Genomic DNA, 23,008 nt, shown 5'->3' with positions numbered 1-23,008 from the left:
GAACCTAATACCGGAGCCCCGGTACAATAGAGAAAGAGAGCAGGGATATTGTACTATTAGGAGTACAACAATTCTTGTGCTCTTAAGTTCCTAACCATCCATCCATTTTGATTGATGGTTAGGATATTTTTTTTTACTATCTCTCTCAATTTCTCCTCTCTTTGAATTTCTTCCCAATTTCTCTTCCCTCTCACCATTCCCACCATCACCTACGCAACCCACCTCCCAACATCAACACCGTCCTCCCCCAAGCCTATATGCCGCCGCCACTATACCATCTCCTCCACCCCTGCCGCTGTTGTTGTCGCCGAAGGTGGCTGTCGCCGTCGCCTCAACCTCCCACAACAGTGGTGGTGGCCCGTCGGGTAGGGAGAGGATGGTGGAGGATGGGGGGCAACAGCAACGGCGACCCTCCCCATCGCCGTTGTCACCAGAGGTGGCCGCCGGCGGCAGCCTGTGGGTGCGGGTGCAGGTGGGGGTGAGGTAATGGTGGGGGAGGGTGGGGGAAGGTGGGGGTATGGATTGTGTGTGAGAGAGAAAGAGAGAGAGAGAGAGGGAGAGAGAGAAGAGAAATTGAGAAAGAGATTAATCCTAACCATCTATTAAAATTGATGGATGATTAAGAACTTAGGAACACAAGGGCTGCTGTGCTCCTAATAGTACAGTANATAGCATGTAAAGCTAGTAAATCTTTTTCATACCACTATCATTTTAACTGTACATCACTTAAACCTACCTGTACTAATGACTTGATACTTTTTAAAAAATAGAGCAATATATATATATAGTAAATTGAGCTTCTATATTTTAAAAAGTACAAAATTATTGGTGTTTGGATATTTTCGACCTCTTGGAGTAAAGAATGTGCGGTTAAGATGATAGTGATCATGTAGGATTGAGTGGATGATTGGTTGAATAGTATGATTTAACGGGTGAAAATAATTAAAAGAATAGATCTAACGACATAAAAATTACAAACACGCATCTCTCCAATATTTCTTCCCTCTCTCATTCTAACCATCCATCAAACTTGATGGATGGTTAGAAAGTTAGGAGCACAAGTACTGCTGTGCTCCTAATAGCACAGTAGCCATGCTCTATATATATATATTGAATTATGTAAGAAAACTTCTCAAAGTAAACGGAGGAGTTCACCTCTGCGTCAAAATCAACGATCAGTACCATTAAACTTGATCTAGGCTATTTAAATTTCTTAAGTTTTGAATTTTGCAATTTCAGGATATCATTTGCCTAGTAGCTCAACGATGTGGATCGTCAATTTAGATTCCCAATTACCAAAAACAATACGAAAGGAAACTATCCCGTTTACTTCCAAAAGTATCCCAGCTATATCTATGTAATATATCGAATCTCCGAATCGCAATGCTAACTTTGATCAAAATGATCGAAGGATGGTATGTGGGTGATAAGCGAAGTTCCCGAGTTGCCTTAAAGGCGTTGGGATGGTTAGAAGTAAGTTTCAGGAGCGTTTAAGCGTTTTTGGTGCAAACCGGGCTCGAAAACGGGCTCCGAGAAGTAAATTTGCTGAAAATGCAGAAAATGCATCGAGTACTGGTACCAGGACTTGGGGTACCGATACCCCGATACCCAATGCCAGTGCAAATTGAGCTGCTCTCGGGTTGAGGTACGAACTCAGTGGTACCGGTACTGGTAAGGCGGTGTATTGGTACTGGTTGTTGAGTACCGGTACTCAGTATGATACCCGAAAAGCTAGCTCTCGGGTTTGGTTGCTGCATTAGTGTGTACCGGTATTGCGTAGCTGGTACCAGTACTAAAGGTACCGGTACTGGACAATGCGTACCGATACCCTGTATTAAACCCAGTTATGAAACGTTCGGGTTGAGGTACTCGGGAGTGGGTACCGGTACCGGGAGGCTTACGTACCGGTACTCCAATTCGAGTACCGATACTCAGCACTGAAAAAAGGCTAAAATTAAATGGTTTAGATGGTAATTGTTGGAGGGTTAAATTGCAATTGTGCTGACCTATGTATGGGGCTCAATGTCATAACTCTTTATGAACGAAGCTTTAATCCCTTCTTCTCATTTTCTTCTTATTCCTTCTCTCCTTCTCTCTCTAGAAACTCTATAACAAGGTGAAATTGGAGGAGTTTGAAGGTGAGATTTGGAGCTTTTGGAGGTGTAGAGGCTTGAAGCAAGGAAGAACTTTGGGGAACAAGGAAGTCAAGGTGAGTTCCTTTGCTTGTACATGTTAGGGTTTGATTTAATTACCCTAAATTGCATGTTTTTAGAGTTCTTGGGATTTGAGGGCTTAGTTTATGCCATGAATTCCTAGAAAATTTGAATAAGTTTAGTGTATGAAAACGCTAAGCTTGGAATTAGGGTTTTGTTGGAATTGAGGCCTAAGATGAAATTAACCTCGTGTCCCCAATTAAAGGATAATTCAACGTGTTGGGCGACTCGGATCGAAGTTTTGAGGAGTCCACGACGCTCTATTGAAGAAAAACCTCGTTTCGCTTTCGTTAACGTTGGGTAGAAGGAAATAGGCGAAGATAAATTGCGGGACTTGGATTCTCACATCTCGGCATCTCTACGAAGTGGGTGGTGCTATCCGAAACCTTTGGATTTCTCGTTATGTCTATGTCATCTTTGAGCATGTATGTGTAAACATAGTATTCATGCGTTGTAGGGTTAAATGACAATATATGGAACCTCTTGCATGCTTTTAATGTAAAGATGTAGGAGAATTGGTAATGGAACTTTGGACATGAGAACCCTACAAATGTATGAACCAAATTGTAAACTGACAATATAGTAAACAAAATGACATTATGACTAGATGGATTGGATAGTACCTAGAGACATGGTATGCTAGACAAATGAAATACTTAATGTATGACATTAGCGACACGGAATCCTCAAGGTTGAGGATTAGATCATACTCACAGGTAGTCTAATATGCTTGAGAGTGGTCACTCCACCTCAAGCGGTGAGCTCCGAAGTTGTCACCAGCTGGGCGATAGCGGAATTCTCCCCAGCAGACGGCCCCGCCGGGTTGTAGTGGTATTCTCCCCGACAAAAGGGATTTGGTTGGTACGTTGAGGTTAACCAAAAAGGGTTAACTAAAAAGGATTGTGTAAAGGAAAAGGTAAAGAAAATCTGCCTGCATCATATGTATTGCTTCAGTTGTTTCACAAGTATAATAGTTGCATTAGTTAGAGTTGATTATCTATCTATTTCTTTTTCTACTTATGTCTAATTAGACCTAGGGGGAAAGTCGGCGGGGTCGGCGGCCAAACCCACTGAAAACTTCTTGTAGTTCTCACCCCACTCTTTTTGTAGAGCCTAGCGCAAGCGGGGCGGTTGAGGATCGTGACAAGGGCATAGCGCCCTAGGTAGTGGACTCTCGTGGCACTAGTTGTACCCCTATGTTCATCTTGTATTTTGATGGAAAAAACTTGTATAAATGTAAATTTGGGATATGTATTATGTACATAGTGATGTATGAAAAAGAGAGTTGTATTTTGGTTAAAGTAATCAAAGTTTAATGCATAAATGTAATAGTTAGTATTTTACTTTCACTTGCTCATGTTGCTTGCCCTCGTGCAAGTCATGTATATTGAAATTTTTATGGGCATTTCTATTACATGCTACTGTTTTTGTGGCTGAGCCTTGGGCAAACAGAGGAGGTTCTGTCCGTTCGGCATCTGTGTGCGTACCCGGACCGACCAAATTGGCGGTCGCAGGGCGTGACAGATAGAATTGGAGTACCGGTACTTAGGCCCCCCAGCACCGGTACCCCCTCTCGAGTACCTCAACCCGAACGTTGTGCAACTGGGTTTAATACAGGGTACCGGTACGCATTGTACAGTACCGGTTCCTCCAGTATCGGTACCAGCTATGCAGTACCGATACACACCAACGCAACAACCAAACCCGAGAGCTAGCTTTTCGGGTATCATACTGAGTACCGGTACTCAACAACCAGTACCGGTACACCGCCTTACCAGTACTGGTACCACCGAGTCCGTACCTCAACTCGAGAGCAGCTCAATTGGCACTGGCATTGGGTACCGGTACCCCAAGTCCTGGTACCGGTACTCAAATGCATTTTCTGCATTTCCAGCAGATTTATATCTCGGAGCCCGTTTTCGAGCCCGGTTTGCACCAAAAACGCTTAAACACTCCTGAAACTCACTTCTAACCATCCCAACGCCTTTAAGGCAACTCAGGGACTTTGCTTATCACCCACATACCATCCTTCGATCATTTTGATCAAAGTTAGCATTGCGATTCAGTGATTCGATATATTACAATCTATTTATTTATTTATTTATCTATATATATCGGGGGGAGAAAGAGGCGGTATGCTACGCGCTTAGGAGCATGGAGACCTCCGTGCTCCAAAGTCTTTTTCGATTATGAGACTTTCGAATTGATAATCGGCTTCGTTAGACTGGATCTAAAGTATTTGGAGTATATAGAAAAAAAATTGTGATTTTTTTATACATTTGCCTAACGATCAAAATGGTTCAAAATCAATAACTTTTAATGGGTGATGTAAGCTTTTTTCAATTTAACCATGCAGAAATATCCAAATTCAATATAACTTTAACAGAAAATTCTTTATACTATCTATGGCAAGATCAATACCTTTGATCTAAAACTTGAGTGTTGTATCATCACTTTTTGTGAGATGTTTATTTTCAATCATTGATTTAGAGCCCTTTCAATCACTAGGCAAATGATATCAAAAAATTACAAAACTTGTTTTTAGATACTTCAAATACTCTAGATCAAGTCCAATAGAGCCGATTGTCGATTCGAAAGTTCCATCATCGAAAACTACTTAGGAGCACGGAGGCTTTCGTGTTCCTAAGAGCACAGCGTCCTAGCTCATATATATATATATATATATATATATATATATATATATATAAAGAGAGAGAGAGAGAGAGAGAGAGAGAGAGAGAGAGAGTACACTTCTCCTGTGCTTTCGAAAGCATGGAAGTCTTCGTGCTTTCAAATTGTTTCGATAATGAAACATCAAATTCGACGATCGGCTCTGTTAGGCATGATCTACACTATTAGAACTATTTAGAAACCAAATTTTATATTTTTTCGACATCATTTGCCAAGTGATGAAAGGATCTCAAAAATGCTATTTTAATAGCAGATGTAGCACGTTTTTAAGTTCAACAATGTTGAACGATCCAAATTAGGTGAAATTTTAATAAAAAATTCTACTTACCACCGAAAGTAAGATCAATACTTTCGATTTGAAATTTAAGTCTTCTATCACTATTTTTTATGTGATTTTTATTTTTAGCCGTTCATTTTGAGGCTACTCATTCATTGGGTAAACGAAATAAAAAAAAATAAAATTTGGTTTTTAAATAGTTCCAACAAAGCAGATCATGTTTAACGAAGACAATTGATGCTTCAGATGTCCCATCATTGAAAACAACTTGAAAGCACGGAAGCTCTCCGTGCCTTCGAAAGCATAGTAGCCTAGCTCTCTCTCTCTCTCTCTCTCTCTCTCTCTCTCTCTCTCTATATATATATATATATATATATAAAACCAGGCAACTATGCTTTCAAAAGTACAGAGGCTTTCATACTTTCAAGTTTTTTCGATGATAGGACATCCGATTTGGCGATTAGCTCCGTTAGACATGATCTACAGTTTTGAAACTATCTAGAAATCAAATTTCATATTTTCTATTTATATACATATGCATGTGTGTACACATATAAAGAGAGAGTGCAGCTACTATACTCCTATGAGTATAATAGCTGTTGTACTCATAAGTTTTTAATCATCGGTTATGCTTCAAGATCCGTGCAGATCTAATTGCTAATTAGTTCCTTAATTAACTCACCCTTCCACCTCTTTTTTTCCAAATTAACCCCAATTAACTCCACCATAATTACTTCCCCCTTCCTCTTCCTCCTCTACCAACCCAAACAACCTTCCCCCCGAGCTCTAACTCCTCCGGCACCACCACCACCACCACCACCAACACCTCCGCCCAAAGCAGGACCAGCTCCTCGAATTCCACCACCACATCCACCCATCGCCCCTATCTTCCCAACCCACAACGTGGGTCCAACTCCTTCGACTCCGCCCCAGCTTCACCCTTCCTCTCTGGAGCGATCGCGGCACGAAATCCCACCTGATTCCTGCCCAACCGCCAAAACCACCTCTCGCCCATGGCGGAAGCCCCCCTCCCCCCCCTCAAATCCTTCGCCACACCCCCGGCCCCTTCCAAAGATCCTCTGCCGCTGTCGCTGCCGACACCCCAAACCCGTTGGGGGTGGGTCATCGGATAGGTGGGGATGGGGCGGGTGCAGGCACGGTGAGGTGGAATGTGGTTGGGGTAGTGGCGGTGCTGCCGCCAAAGGAGGGGGTAGGGGTTGTTGACAGTATTGTCGGATGTGGAGGAGGAGAGGGGTGAGTAATTAGTTTCTTAATTAGTTGAGTGATGTAAATAATTGGGAGAAAGTGAAGAGTTAATTAAGGAACTAATTAGCCATCAGGTCTACACGGATCTGAAAGCAGATCTAATGGTTAAAAATTTATGAGTACAACAATTAGTATACTCATATGAGTACAGTAGCTGCCTCTATATATATATATATATATATATATTACACGAACAGCACAAACAGGTCTTTTAGTAGTAGTGTGTTTGTGTGTGATCTTTGCAGTTTCTTGCATTGAGAACTAGCTTACTATTCACCAAATATATGGTATGCTAGGAAAAATAGAGTTGTCGATGAAAAATCTTGAAGAACATATTGAAAACAGAGGGTGAAGAAAAGAAACAGCATCTACAAAGGGAATATTTGAATAAGAACACTACAATGTGATAACTCTATTTTTCCTAGCATACCATATATTTGGTGAATAGTAAGCTAGTTCTCAATGCAAGAAACTGCATCTACAAAGGGAATATTTGAATAAGAACACTACAATGTGATAACTCTTCAATTTTAGATGTGATAGCACTTAGAAGATATGAAACAAAATCTACTGCAAAAAAGTAAGAATCAACCTCACAATATCATCACCAATTTCAGGTGTAATGCTAATGCTTCGCCTTCGTATTCTACGAACATCAGATGTTGATGAGCCAGCTGACCTGAAAGAGAATTTTACAATCCATTGAATAGTTTTCTTCCACACAACATTCTACAGACTTCTCTACAGTTAGTTCAAGGACGATGAACTTCATAAATGTCTGGGTAAACTGGAAAGAGAAATTAAGCCTTTGATAAAGCATCAATGGAGGTAAAACACAACATCAAGAAGTTCTATCAGCTTGATTTTTGTCAAAATAAGCAGATGTATAACACCAAATATGTACACTTAGAGCCAGAGGTAATGAGGAATAGATTATCACTTGGTAGGAAACTTACATGACCGAAGTATTTTAGGTTGTGCTCAACAAACTGCACACCTCATCACAATGAACCAATAGGAAAAAAAAATATGATTGGGCGTCCAATTGGCGAACCACCTAAATCTTCATCATTAAAACCTAAGAACAAGCTCTAAAGTTGTTTAAGACATCATACAAACTCAAGCTCATGATCGACCACCAAACTTTTATTGTAAACGAGATCAAAACCAGACACTAAAGTGATCAAAACAACCAAGGCTCAATAGAAACAAAGTACAACCACTAATCCCCATAATTTGAAGGCTGGAGCAGAGCCACCAAAGCCATGTTGTCTTCAAGAACTAAGATCACCCTTAAAAGACCGTCAAAAATATCCTCTATCACAAATCATAATAAAACTCACATGTACGTCCTCCAAATTGTCATGAAAAATCCCTATGGATTCTATTTATTGAAGAGAAGTGTAAAAACTCTATGATATTACCATACCACTTTCAAGACCTCATTCTAATTAAAAAATTACCTACTACCAACAGGAAATCATACCAGCAGAATATACATCAATTCTTAAACAGAACATAACCCAAGGACATCTTAACTGTAGATCTATGTTCGTGGTACACAACTACACAACTCTAAAGCTATGTCAGCACATACTGATTATTCAACATGTTATTTTACACCTTTGGTTTTATTCCTTAAAAGAAATACAAATGAGAATATATTTATATTTGAATAAGAAGATGGGTCCATTAAAGATTTTTTCCATCTTTCTGAACATAATTTTTTGATTTTACCTATTACACAAAGCTTATATGCATAAAGCACATATGAAATTGTCCTGCTTAACACCTCTATCTTTAGCAACAAGCAACACACTAATGTGTCAACTTGTAGTATTATGCTAGTTTAAGAATGGAGAGAAAATATTTTAATTAACAAGATGGTTGCTAAAGTGCCCAAATTTCTAAGAGAAATCTAGCATAGAAACCTTCAAGAAGCTCAAAAATTGAAAGTGATGTGCCAAAATCAATCAGATGTCTAGACATGAATAGAAATGCTTACAATGAATAGTTAGTTGGCAAAGCATTAGAAATTTTGTTATGTCCAGTTCTTTCTTTGTCAATGCATAAACACAGATAAAAGAAACATCAATACTTGCAACAACTCAATGCACAAGGATATTTATAACTAACATAATCATCATAATTTCTAGCAATATGGAGCTGATTATCTTAAAACTGAAAGCTAAAAAAGCACCAAGAAAGAACTTAGCATATTATTACAACTTATAATTTTAATGTCAAGCATCAAAATAATAGAACCAGAGGTTAAAGTAAAGAAAAGAAAAGCACCCTAAAAACCAAAACAGGATTAGTTAGCAAGCAAGACGATCAATTATATAGTTCCAGTTTAAGCTCATGTAACCTAATTAAAGAAGAGAAACCTTTAGAATAATATGAACGGGTAAACCAATATGACTTACCTCGTTAATCTTGAGGTAGCGGCACCATCTGTATATTCTGTAAAAGATTGTCTGTCGCCACTAAGAATGGATCTCCCTTTTGCTCTAAACAGAGAATGCTCTGGGCTGCACCAACAACAAAGACGTGCAACTTTAATATGCCAAACAATCTGCTTCTTACGGAAAGAAGCAACAAAAGAAAAATGTCATATAAGAGTAACTTTAAGTGGAAGAGTAGTAAAAGAGGGATGAAATTGTTTCATCCTAGAGTAAAATTGCAAGCCTCTTATAATACCTATCTATTTGAAGTAAATTGGCAGGTCGAGTTGAAAATTGCCACCCATTAAATCTATAAAAGCCCTCAATAACATGAAATTCTGATTGACTTTCTTGCTTTCAATCATTTTTCTTGGTGAAATATCGCATACAAATAACAGAATAATAGAGTAAGAACTTCGAAAAGTTTTGGATGTATAGGAAATGGATAATTCATAAGGCATCCCTGCTTTACAGGCTTGAATGATGATCGCAATGAAGCTTTCTAAATTAAATACATTATAAAGCTTCTCTCAAAAGATTACGATGCAAATAATAGCATATGATGTTTGTTGAAGTTGATGTGGCTGTATCTTTAGAACTTAGATCCAAATGGGTGAGGTTTAAAAGGATTAAAAATTGTTAACTGTGATGATATTCCCAAATTTTGCTTCCTTATAAAACTATAGTAGAACAAAAAGTAGACTACCTGAAACTATGGCAGAACATAAAATAGACTAAGGCTTAGTTTGGTATTGAGGCCTATCTGACGTTATTAGATAAAATGGAGTTGGGGTAAAAGCATATAGGGGTATACTTCTGCGTTCCCTGGTGGGATCGCAGAAAATATATAGTAACAGACTCATCGCGATATACGGAACGCAATATTATGTACGAAAACAAGTAGGGTATTTTCCCATTATACTTTCTCACCGCACGTAATACAATCTCTCCGCAATCCCAAACGAAGCCTAAATGATTTTAAAATATCTTTAAACTTAGATCCAAATACGCGAATTGTAGAAGCCTTAAAAATTATTAATTGCAATGATATTCTAGAATTTAGGTTTCCCCATAAAACTACTACGCGAATAGCAACTAGACTACTTAGAGTGAATAACTACTACCTATACATCAAAAACAAATTACTAAGTATTGCTTCATTCCATGCTTGTTTAAATATGCGCAAACAAGATTATTTATTTAAATACAATTCGAGTTTCTAAAACTCCTGCTGCGTGTTCAAGTGGTAACAACAAAGTAGATCATTATCAGTCATCCTATTACATCAGATAAAGGTCATCTTGAAATACTTGGATCACTTAAGCAGTGAACAACATCAATCACCACACAAAGCAAACAACCCAAGAATAAGTACCTGAATCTATAGTTCGATATTAAAGAGATAGGTGCTGGAATTAATTGAAAGATGCACGTTTACCAGCTGAGAGAAAGAAATATAAAAAATAATTCTTTATCTTGTATTCAGAATATGCTATACTTGTCATGATTAGTTTATAAATTTTTAAGTCAAGAACAAATTTCAGATGAATTCACTTCACCCTAACACAGTCCAAAGTCAATTTAAGGTCAAATGAGATTTATAAACCCACTGCTAGTCCTGATCTTAATATTAGAAAAACAAAAGATGCAATAAGTCTTCGACATTTCAAAAAGTTTCCGACAACTTACTAACCTTGACAACTTTATAATTTACTAAACACTACAAAATATGTCTCCCCACTGATTTAGTTAGACACACAAAGCCAGCACTCTTTACTCACTTTACAAGAGAGCATCCAACAAATGAACCAACCTGCAACATGTCCTACATAACTAGTACACCAACTATACAGTTTAGCCAACCCAAGTATAGCTTTGAAGACAATGCAAAAGAGATTATTCTCCTAATCAAGTGCAAACAAGCTTTAGCCTACGTTGAACCACCTTTCTCATTGTTAAAATTTTGACAGAGAAGTTGCACAGGAAAACAAAATTCAAAATTTTTGAGGTGAGGAAGACCTTGAACTAGCAGCGCGCTGCTCTTCAGCAACAGCTTTCCTCCTGCTGCATCTCCAAAAGGCATTTGCAATGTCTGATTCGCTATGTGATGTGCTGATTCATCCATCAATAAAAATGAAAAAATAATGTTGAGAACTAATTATAGCAATTAAAATTTTACATAATGAAAAGACTGCTTAAAATAATAGCGCACCATAAACATAAAATGGAATAAACAAGGAAACAACATAACAGTACCATAGATTGCGGTGGATTTTGATAACAACTAAGAAAAGATAGCTAATTAATCATTTAGCTGGTGACTATCTCTTGTTTTGTCTTAGGGGACTACCTTAACTTCCTCTCCGTAAATGTGGATGATCTCAGCATAATATTGTGCAATGTCTGTCCAGATATGTTTAATGATGCCTCCATTCTCCTTTGATACAAAGGCCGGTGGTTTTCATCTTGTTCCACACTGCCATATTGGGAAGGAGAGCATCAGATTACAAAAAAACATTGACATGATGTAACTGAGATGACCAATGCAGCCATATTTGCCAACAAAGGGAGAGAGAGATAACGAAATGCAAGAGATCAAGTGGCCTGATATAATACAAGAGAAAGAGAGATCGTGTAAGTGAGACAGTCAACGCAGCATATTTGAAGTTCCTACCAAAGACCTTATCCAAGTAGAAAGTGTGATCCTGATTGTTAATCTTTCTCATAATGCTTTTTTCCTTTTTTCTCAAGTATTTTCCTTGAGAGAGAGGAAAGGAGGAGCATTTGGAAATATAAATTCAGATTTATAGTAGCTGCCCGCTTTTAAACTCATGGGTGTTGTTATTTGTCATTCTCCTTACAGAAACTCATCCACTAAAATTCGTGCTGCATGATAGTTGCAAGATTCTTTGCAGGTTCTGCTTTTGTAAAGATATCCTCTTCCTAAAGAAAGAGATAAGAGAGATAATTGCTAAATCCTTGTTGAGAAGCTTAAAAATCTTAGCATACCCTTCTGCTTCAATCTTGTCAGGAAACCCGTAGAGAGGACTATTAGGTTCAAGAGGAGAATCGCAGGAGTCGTTTTCAGCTGAGTCGCTTTCCCCTGCTGCTGCGATATGTGATATAAAGATGGCCTTACTTGAAAATGGAATTAGCTGTCCAGGGAAGCGCATTAGATCAACTAGCAGTTCCACTGAATTTAGCACAACTACCACAGACATATGCTTGTACGAATCTGCAGATTCAGCAGCACTACCACTGGGGAGCCCCTGCCAAACCAAAGATTTTTAAATTCAGAGATTAAGCACTTAAATATCTTATTGATAATAGGTAGCTAGCAAGACCAACAATGGGTATAGAACCGTTAGAAACAATTAAGGGTCTCCTTGGGGGAGCTTCTACCAATGTATTATTTGAGTAAAGTTGTTCGAAGAAATACTGATAGTCTTTCAATTAAAGATCTCCTCAACAGCTTCTTGCTGAAAAAAAAAAGAAAAAGCTTTAAATTGGAACCTCTACTTTTGGAGCCCAAAAACTAATTTTAGCTTCCCGCCACAGGTAAATCTCCATATTTTGCTTATTGGACAAATGACTGATTTTTGGAAGCTTCAGTTACTGGATGGGACAGCTGGTTCCAGGCCAACCAGGATACTAAAATCAAAATGAAGGGAGACCTTACCACCACAAGCTTGCTCTGAAGACCAACAGCATCTGCAAGAACTTTAAATAGAACTGCTCGGGGACGACATGACCCATGCTTTATCTGCCCCAAAAGTCGCAACCCTTGATTTTCTATCAAACGAGGCAAGTCTTCAGCTGTAGCTTTAGCAGGACTTTGCTCTGAATTTGATCGTTTATAGAAGTCAAAAACCTGAATTATGGAATTCACAAATTAAACATGGGAAAGTACAACCTTTGACAATAATATATCTGTATAATTTATGTGCAAATTTCTGAAGATGATATTTGAGTGTCTCGGTGATACATGTCCACTACATATCATACACAAGACCCTTAGCTCCTGAAAGCATTGAAGCTCTCTAGTTTTTAAATATGCATCTCTTAACATGATAAATTGGAAAGAATATGATGTTTGAAACCATTCAAGTGGTGTACCAGGTTATTCGCTCCACTAATCAAGCACAAAAGGCACTTATTGCCATGTGTTTCACATAGATTACGATAACAAAGGGCTAACTAATCAGTTTCTAAAATCATAGTCATCCGTTAATTGTTCCTTCTACTTGATTTAGTCTCATGATGGAATAGCTCATACTAATGAAGTAGCAATATAGTTTTATGTATCAAAATGTGGTTTCATGTTCTGTTACAAGTTGTAATCCTAAACATAACAAATTACAAAAAAAAAGGGCTATCTTAGCTTTCAAGTTTATATACGTACATACATACATACATACACACACACACACACACACACACACACACACACACACACACACACACACATATATATATATATATATAGAGAGAGAGAGAGAGAGAGAGAGAATCCAGTGAACATCAAGGTTGTAGATAACGGATAACGGGCACATAGCGTTTGGAGGGTCTCATAGCGGAAACCGGATAGCGGGCGCCATAGTTCATAACAACAAATTTAATATGTTTATGTTTCTTATAAAAAAATACATATAATTAAGAAAAAAAAAAAAGACAAAACTTCGAAGAAAAGACAACTAATCATTCCTTTTTTTAAGTATTGCAAATCTATTCATATTTCATGTCGTTATCTATTAAGATTAACTTAAATTACGATTTAGCAAACCAAAAGGGCACAAAACTCGAAAATCTATAATCCGCTAACAATCTAAACAATTTGCAAATGAATGTCAAAAGGAATATCTTAGGTAAATGATTAAAATCTTATTCATCAGGAAGGCATTCTTCTTCTCCTTCACTGGAGATATTATGGTCATCCACTTGAGAACCCGACCTGATTAGATGTTTTAACCCTCTTGCACTTTTTTTAAGTTTTGGGCTCATAGCGCTCGCTTTCTGAGTGCTTTATAGCGGCCGCTATGAACCCAATCTGCTAAATTTTGCTTCAAAGATTATGGCGTAGCAGCAGCACGTAAAATCCGCTATGGCGGCCATTGCGGCCGCAATTTAAAACACTGTAACGTAGTATGGCAGGGACTACAAGATCTTTATGGCTGACATTACAAGATCTTGACCCATCATCCTTAGGTTAATAGCAATCTATAATCACTACTTCATTGTTATTCTGCTAGCTCCCAAGATTTTGGGCACAATCCAGCTATTTTCCACAAACAAGTGAAAGCTTATTGTGTGGCATCAGCACACCTACATGAGGCCTCTTTGAGAACTTTACATACTGTACTCACAAGCCCAATGAAACAGCTATTTCCTGACAGAGAATTGCAAACTTTATCATACAGCATTAGGCACCAACATGATTTCTTCTCGAAAGTTTCAGATAAGAAATTATACAGCCATTTCAAAAACATAGTCTAACAGAAACACAGTAGACTGCTAGCTTCCAAAACTCAATGGAGTCAGAAAAGGCAGTTATTAATTCTCCGAATTTTATCCGTAACTCATCTCATATTACTATTATTTGCTCTCACTCATGTTGTGTTACATGCCGCACAGTATATTTATTATCAATATGAAAAAAAATGAAGCATCAGCAACGGTTGCAATTAATTCAATTCCCTCACCATACATGTAAGCATGCATTATTTGAACCACAAAGTGGAAACATTAAAAAACTGAACAGGTAAGACTCCATTAGGTACATAATGTATCTCTAAACAGCAGCTGACTAGCCAATGATCAAGGAAGAACTTACCAAACTTGCAATCTTTTTTATTAGTAGAGCAGGATTTGTGCTTAGTCCTTTTACTGATGCTGCAGTCAACTGCTTCAGCATGGAAAGCTTCTTATCCTTCTCTGCATCTACAAGAATGATATCAGCTTTAAGCCCCTCCTTGCCAAGTGAGTTCAAGTCATCTAATGATGGAATGATGCTGAAAAGCTCCTTGAGTTTCTTTTCCTGAATAAATCAGTCAAAATCTGAATTGTTTGCTCCATAAAATGACAGTTACATAATAGATTATGTAGTCACCTGACCCATATGTTAGTAGAAAGTGTTTGGACATTAAGTGATAGTAATATCAAACTTGATTCATTTCAGATAATGATAAACTTATGCTATGAACCTTATATTCTATTTCTTACCGGAATAATTGAATAAAAACCATTCGGTATTGGACCAGAAAAAGTTCCAGTAGACCACAGTGTCTGAGAAGCAGCCTGAGATAAACTTTCAGCTTTCGCCGCATTGCATGTCAATCCTCTACCAGTAGAAGCCTCTTCCTGTTGTGACAATGAGAGAGCTTGTAGTTTTTCGATAAAGCCTGGGGACCACCAAGTAGCATTGGGCGTCCCCGGTTCAGATCGCATGGAATCACCTAGTATTTCTTCCATTTTTCAAATGGTATTGAATGCAAACTCATTTTGAACTGGTTTTCACCCCTTGTAAGTCATTTTGATGTACATCATCTCATACTACATAACAGAGGCCTGAGAATCGTGTTCTGTAGTTTCATCAGCACAGTCAATATCTGCAAAGAATCAATTTGGCATAAGCAAGTAGTACAAAAGGTAGAATGCGTCGGATCATTAGCTCTAACCATTAATCCCAAAAGCGCGAACTGTTAGAAATATGCAACCAATTCACTTAAAACATACAAACACAGTGTCCACAGATCTCGATTGTGACTCAGCCCAACCAACCTCACGCAACTTTGAACATGACTTGGCCAAAACTAGCCTCACGCTATTTCGAACATGACTTGACCCAACATGGCCTCCCGTCATAGGACAAGGTGCTGGCCCATTAAGCCAACAATCCCCCTCCATCACCTGCATAAATTTGCAGCATGCGGAAATCGAACCCGTGACCTCTGACTCTAATACCACTCGTCGGATCGTTGGCGCCAACCATTAATCCCAAAGGCTCGAGCTGTTAGAAATATGCAACCAATTCACTTAAAACGTATAAATACAGCGCCCACGAGTCTTGATTGTGACTCGGCCCAACCAGCCTCACGCCACTTCGCACATGACTCGGCCCAACCCAACCTCACGCCATTTGGAACAAGACTTGGCCTATTACAGAATGGTAGAGATGTAATTGCAAATATGAAGAAAGGTTAAACAGTTATCTTAAGAAACTTGTCCCGGAAACACAAAATTCTAGAAGGTTCAATTATCTAGGAAACTTTTCCTAAAAAAGAAACTACAAAATTTCAAAGTAGAAAAATAAGAAAAATAATTTTTATAATTAGCTCCAAGGATAATCAATCATACTTGCTATCTAAGTTGCCATGAAAGCAACCAAATATTTTTCTTTTGTTTAACAAAACTGTCTAGAAAATAGAAAATTACTTGAGATAGCATGGAGAAATACCACTAATGCAATGGAGAAGTACCACTAGTGCAAACAAACATTGAGGGAGTTTGGCCTTGCTTTTTCAGATTTTAGGGCTAAGGGCGATTTTTCCTTCACTAGAGCATTTGGTAACCTCATTTGTAAAATCTGATTCTAATTCTTAGAATCAGATTTCTGATTTAGAGACCTCAAAATAAAAAGCAACTAAAACCTACTTTAGAAATTTTGATTCTAATTTAGGCTCAAGTTTCAAATTTAAATTTTGATTTTGAACTCGAATTTTAAATTCAAATTCATATTTTAAATTCAAATTCAAATTTAAGATAAAATTTTCAATTTTCTAATTTCGAATTTCAATTTTCAAATTTCAAATTTTGAATTTTAGATTCAACATTTTAAATTTAAATTTTCAATTTTTATATTTTAAAAAGGTAAATTTTAAATTTCTAATTTCTAATTTGGATTTAAAATTTGAAATTTCGAACTTCAAATTTCAAATTTAAATTTTAAATTTTGATTTTAAATTTTAAATCTTAAATTTAGATTTAAATCTCATATTTTTTAAATATTTTCAAATATTCAAATATCAAAAGTTTAAATTTTAAATTACAAATTTTACAAAATCACTTCACAAAATTTGTCAAACAATTTTACAAAATCACTTTCCTGCGAGACTCAGTCAAACGCTCCACAGCTTTTAACTAAAAGCAATTCTCCAAACCAAAATCACTTCAATAGAAATCACTTCTCCAAAAGCTAGGCCAAACAAAACCATTTACCGGTCATAATCAAATATCACAATCTAGCTAGCATCTTCCAGCCTTAAACAAAAGAAACACATGACAAATCATTGTAAATGGAATCCATTATAATCTCTCGCTCCTAACTGTTGTTTGGATACCAGTTGATAGATTTAACGTCTCTATTGGACGCCTCTCCGCTCCAAGGGAAAGAGGGAGCTCCTCTTCTAACTTAGCCTAAACTATAAGCCATAATAAGAAGCAGTTCTTTATTAATAAATTGACCATTCATTATAAAAGAGATAAGGGTCTTATTTATAGGCCTAAAATTATTATGATAATCCTAATATAATACGAAAACTAAACAACAATATAATAAATCAGAAGATATTCCTAATCTACTAGATATCTCAAATAAAATATCTTTTCTAATCTAAGAGTAAAATAGTTCTAATCTAATAAGAAAAATAGTACATATTCAGGTCGTATTAAAATTCATGAGCGAGTCTGATAGGATTTGTGAATGATCATAACAATTCCCCCAAACACTCCTTGTCCTCACGGAGTCAGCCCATAAAGTGAAACAACTAATGAGGGAGACCAACTAAACTTGTTCGTGCACCAAGCTCGACTATTGGTGAAGTCATATCAATATCCTAGTATAAATAATCTCCATCCAAAAGTTTCCAAACTTCAACATTTATTAGAGCATTGTGTTGACATGGAACCATATATGGCTTTGTAATGATCAACGCAGCTTGCAACGGCATTGGGTCATCTTGAGGTAGCGGTGGCGACGTGGCGTAAATGGAACGACCAGTGATGGGAAAATGGGACTGAAATAGCTTTGTGGGAGCAATGGCGAAATTGGAATGGTCGTGGGCTGAATCAAACCTATCGAGGCTGGCAATGGTTGGTCGTTGCATGGAGGAACAACTGACGGAGGCGACAGCAAGTTGTGCAGAGGAGTTTGGAATTCCGTTTGTCGATTAATAGTTCGCGGAGTAGTTGGATCGGCCTCATGGCGAATTTCATACACAATATCAGCTAATTGAGATTTATTCAAATTGAATAGTGATCGAATTTCTAGTGCTGATGGCGAGGCACCATCTTGTTGTAGAAAACTTTCTCGAAAAGTTTTAAATTCTTGTATCATTTGCAATATAGGGCTTGAAATTGTTGATATTGTCATTGCTCCATGGCTTCTTATTGGTTAATTATTCCTTTCTCCACACATTTATCAGATATTGCTTCCTCTCCACTTGATTCCTTGTTGCAAGACAGAATTATGGATTTTCCAAAATCTCTTTTGAATGCCATGCACAGATTTTTTTTTTTATAATAAAAATTAACTGAAATAAATATAAATAAGTCGAGAGCACTTAGTTGTATTAAAACTGGCTCAAATTAGGCAAGAACGAACTCGTTTAGCACTAAATGAGTAGGTTTGGCTTGTAATAGCTCTAACGGCTTTAAATTCTCTAGCTGAGGCACCTATAGTGAGCGAAAGTTGATGTAGTGGAGAAGATAGTAAACAGGACGTTGAGTCCAGCGAGAACTATAATCAGGATCAAACACGAACACGAAGAAGAAGATGAAATCTTCGGCTTACTGATTTCACAAAGCTCTAATATCAAATTATTAGGATCTCCCGTTCTTAACTATAGTTTGGGTACCAGTTGCTAGATTTAATGTCTCTATTGAATGCCTCTTCGCTCCAAGGAGAAGAGAGACCTCCTCTTCTAATTTAGCCAAAGTTAGAAGGCATAAAAAGAATCACTTCTTGATTAATAAAATTGACGATTCATTACAAAAGAAGAAAGCCTCTTATTTAAAGGCCTAAAATAATCCTAATATGATAAAGAAACTAAATAACAACAGAATATCTTAGAAGATATTTCTAATCTAGTAGATATCTCAAAATAAAATATCTTTCCTAATCTATTAAGTAAAATCATTCTAATCCAATAAGAAAAAGACTACAAATTCGGGTCAATTCGAAAGTGCGTCTGATTAAGATATGTGAATGATCGTAACAAAATCTTAGATTGTATAATAAGTATTTTTAATAAATGTCAGATTGGCTTGGTTCTCAGCTGACACCACTACAGTTGATCACAAAGATAGATTACTCTCAAACTTTCTTAAGAGTAAATGAGTATGCAAGTAGTTTACTCTTTGTTCTCCACTTGATATAGAATGATTTCATTAGTAAGTGTAAGAAAATCAGACAATTTGGGGTTCAATTTGGAAAGATTCAGCTTTCTCAAATATAAAAGTGTTTTGACTTTTTAGTTTCCAAGTGGGTTATCTGAATAAGGTTAAAAGTTAAAACAGGAAAACCAAAAAATAAAGTCAATCCACTCACATGACATTCCAAACAAACAAATTCACTTTCAACTCTAATTCACTTGAATTCATTGGATTGAAAATCAACTCAAATTCCATCTTAAATGGGTGTAAAAATGAGTGCAGCGCATGACTGATTCGCACCAATTTTCCAGACAGCTTATAGTTGCTGGAAAAAATTGCTCCCCAGAAAATCAGCATCTTTATGTCACAATGAAATATTTCAAGTTTAAAATTGCTAATTAAAAGAACTGTAGTGATTGGCAACATGAACATCATGCATTCTCTAATAATTCAGATGAAACTTCATAAACCAATCTAAAATTCAACTGAAAAATCAGCACGAGTTATTCCAGATTTCAGGATTTTCCACAATGAGAGAGTCCCAGTTGACTAATTCGACTGTTTGGTGGTCTCTTATTTATAAGCAGTATTTACGGATACTCCTACAATCAAGCAAAACTAACTCAATCTAAGCACCAATCTACATAACAAGACATTGATTCAACCAAGTCAAACCTACTTAAACCACAAAAATTAAGCAAAATAATAATAATAATAATAATAATCAAATAAGACCAAATAATTGAGAATAAAAGCACGAAATTGGAGAGTGATACAGAATCAAATGCATCTTAAACTAATTCTATAGTTTTATGTTCTCTCGATTACATACACTTTTTACTATTACTCCTACAGACAAGCAACTAAAACTAAGCACAATCTACAAAACAAGAACCCAATTCAATCGAGTCAAAATCACGAAAACCACAGAAATTCAGCAGAAAAACACAAATTTAATCAAATAAGACCAAATAATTGAGAATGAAAGCACAAAATTGAAGAGTGATACGGAATCAAACGCACCTTAAACTAATTCAATAGTTTTGTGTTCTCTTGATTACAAGCACTTTTTACTATTCTCCTACAAACAAGCAACACAAAACTAAGCACTTTTCTTTAAGCTGAAAAACTACGCACAATGTACAAAACAAGGAAATCGATTCAATCGAGTCAAACTCACAGAAATTAAGCAGAAAAACACAAATTTAATCAAATAAGACTAAATAATTCAGAACAAAGCATGAAACTGGAGTGATACGGAATCAATGCATCTTAAACTAATTCAGTAGTTTAGTGATCAGTTGATTCCGAGCACTTTTTACTATTACTCCTACAAACAAGCAAAGTTAACTCAAACTAAGCACAATCTACAACGAAAAAAAAAAAACCGATTCAACCAAGTCAAACTCACTAAAACCACAAAAATTAACCAAAAAAACACAAATTTAATCAAATAATACCAGTAAATTCAGAATAACGGAGCGAGATTGGAGAGTAATACCGAATCAAATGCAGCGTAAACTAATTCGCTAGTTTTGTGACCTCTTGATCACAAGGACTTTTTACTAATACTCCTACAACTAACTCAAACTAAGCACAATCTACAATACAAGAACCCGACTCAACCAAGTCTAACACACTAAAACCAGAAAAATAAGCAAAAGAACACAAATTTTATCAAATTAAACCAAGTAGTTCAGAATAAAAACGTAAAAGTGGAAAGTAATACCGAATCAAATGCACCTTAAACGTATCTATAACCCGCAGAGATCCAAATGCCGAGGTACGAAACCGACGACAACGAATCCTTCGAACGAGATCGAATCCCAGAGACCGCGTTTAGATCCCAGAGAAGAACACCTCACCGATCAGATCCACATTCGAATCTCCTCCTCCCCAAACCCTATCGCGAACCAGAATCGAATTCGCGAAGAGGATCGAAGAGAGAGAGAGAGAGAGAGAGGCCGTGGGGAAATGGAGAGTGAGAGGAAGAAGAGAGAGAGTAGAAGAAAAAGGGTTGGGAGTTATTTTAAGTAGAGGGAGGGGTTTCGAATTAATTTTATTGGAGATAATATTTGGATTATTTATTTATTTATTTATTTATTTATTTAGTTTTAAATTAATTATTTACTTATTTATGGCTAATTGTACTTTGGTCCTCAAACTATGAAGGTTATGGCAATTTAATCCTCAAACTTCAAATTAATAAATAAATAAAGTCTATGAAAAAAATAAATAAATAAATAAATAATAAAAATACTATGAAAATAAATAAATAAATAAATAAATAAAAAGTTTATAATTAATCTTTGTAGTAGATCATCGTAAACTTATGCGAATTTAGCAGCTAAACAGATAAGCAAGAAAGTGACATATAGTTTAGTATTTAATACACTAAATTATATTATTGAACTTAATTTTTATAATTTATAAAGTTCGAACTAAAAATAATAGTAAATTAAAGGAGGATAAAAAAATTTTAAATTAGCATTTATTTATTTTTATTTATTTGTTTATTGTCTAATTAGGCAAGTTGAACTCTTAAACTTTGCATTTGTTAGTCAAGATTAGTTAGGTAAAAATGCACGGAGACCCCATCGACTATAGCCGATTCTGAAATAACCCACTTTACTCTTTTTTTTTTGGGGGGGTTGGCAATCTGAGCTTTTTCTTTTTTTTTTTCGAATTAAGTGATTTTTTAAGAAAAGAGCAATTATTTATATACCCCTGAAAAATTTCCGACTTTTTAATTTACCCCCTCTTATAACGCTAATATTAAAAATATTCTTTTTACGTTCAACCTATTTTAAATATACTACTAAAGTTAAAATCTATTAGGAATAGTTGTCATCTCTATAAAATTACTATTTTGTCCTTTCAAATATACATTTCTATCATCACCGACTTTTCTTATTTGCCCTTAAGTTAGGAGTACAAAAAGTATTTTACTTTTTGGTCTTTCAGATATATTTTTCTATCATCACCAATATTTTTTATTTATTTTTAAGTTAAGGGTAGAAGAGGTATTTTGATTTTTTTTTTTAACTCTGTTAGATATTTAACTCACGTTTAATTCAAGTTAACTTAACAGGTGTATTTACCCTTAAGTTAGGAGCACAAAAAGTATTTTACTTTTTGATCTTTCAGATATAGTTTTCTATCATCACCAATATTTTTTATTTATTTTTAAGTTAAGGGTAGAAGAGATATTTTGATTTTTTTTTTTTTAACTCTGTTAGATATTTAACTCACGTTTAATTCAAGTTAACTTAAAAGGTGGTAAGGTATTTTGGAATAATGGAATATGAGATGAATATTATAAAGGAAAAAAAAAAAAAGTAGGGATAAATGAGATATTTTAAAGTTTTGAAGGATATATAGGCAAATATCCCTTTAAAAAAATAGAGATTTTATCTAAGTTTTAAAAATTAATGTTTAAGGGTCAAATTCAATTTGCCCTCCGTGTGCCCAAACTTATTTCTATTTTGCCACCCTATAATTCCAATTTTGCCTAACTACTTGTGGTTTAATTTTAATTCATTAAAAAGATCTACTGTTGAACAAGGATGTAAAGTAATACTTTTAAAAAAAATCATAAGGTGGAATAATACAGCATTTTATTATTTTATGATTTTTTACTTAGTCATTCTTTGATTTGCAAGAAATATTACTTAACTATCCTGTTTAACAATAGATCTTATAGTAAAATTAAAATAAAATTATACTAGGCCCTGTTTGGATGCATAGTT

At 36.0% G+C, this 23,008-nt stretch overlaps 1 protein-coding gene across 6 annotated transcripts in view; it reads right to left on the bottom strand.

The window, feature by feature from the left end:
• The window catches only part of LOC109717261 (serine/threonine-protein kinase EDR1-like), a 31,037-nt gene extending 9,763 nt beyond the window's left edge, over nt 1-21,274 (bottom strand). Inside the window, exons 1-10 of one of the 6 annotated variants that reach the window (XM_020242936.1) lie at nt 21,003-21,274; nt 20,283-20,340; nt 15,111-15,496; nt 14,722-14,925; nt 12,571-12,762; nt 11,901-12,160; nt 11,242-11,367; nt 10,911-11,003; nt 8,874-8,978; nt 7,040-7,126 (exon numbers count right to left, since the gene is read on the bottom strand). In XM_020242936.1, coding sequence (XP_020098525.1) covers nt 7,040-7,126; nt 8,874-8,978; nt 10,911-11,003; nt 11,242-11,367; nt 11,901-12,160; nt 12,571-12,762; nt 14,722-14,925; nt 15,111-15,359 — 1,316 coding nt within the window. In that variant the 5' untranslated portion in view covers nt 15,360-15,496; nt 20,283-20,340; nt 21,003-21,274. Of the gene's footprint in view, nt 1-7,039; nt 7,127-8,873; nt 8,979-10,910; nt 11,004-11,241; nt 11,368-11,900; nt 12,161-12,570; nt 12,763-14,721; nt 14,926-15,110; nt 15,497-20,282; nt 20,341-20,988 lie in introns of all 6 variants that reach the window. The other 5 variants (XM_020242935.1, XM_020242934.1, XM_020242937.1 and 2 more) reach the window with 5 other exon arrangements.

Source organism: Ananas comosus, linkage group 11, assembly GCF_001540865.1.
Source record: "Ananas comosus cultivar F153 linkage group 11, ASM154086v1, whole genome shotgun sequence".
NCBI lineage: Eukaryota > Viridiplantae > Streptophyta > Magnoliopsida > Poales > Bromeliaceae > Ananas > Ananas comosus.
Note: the sequence above shows the minus strand (reverse complement) of the source record. Positions and strands in the feature narration are given on the sequence as shown.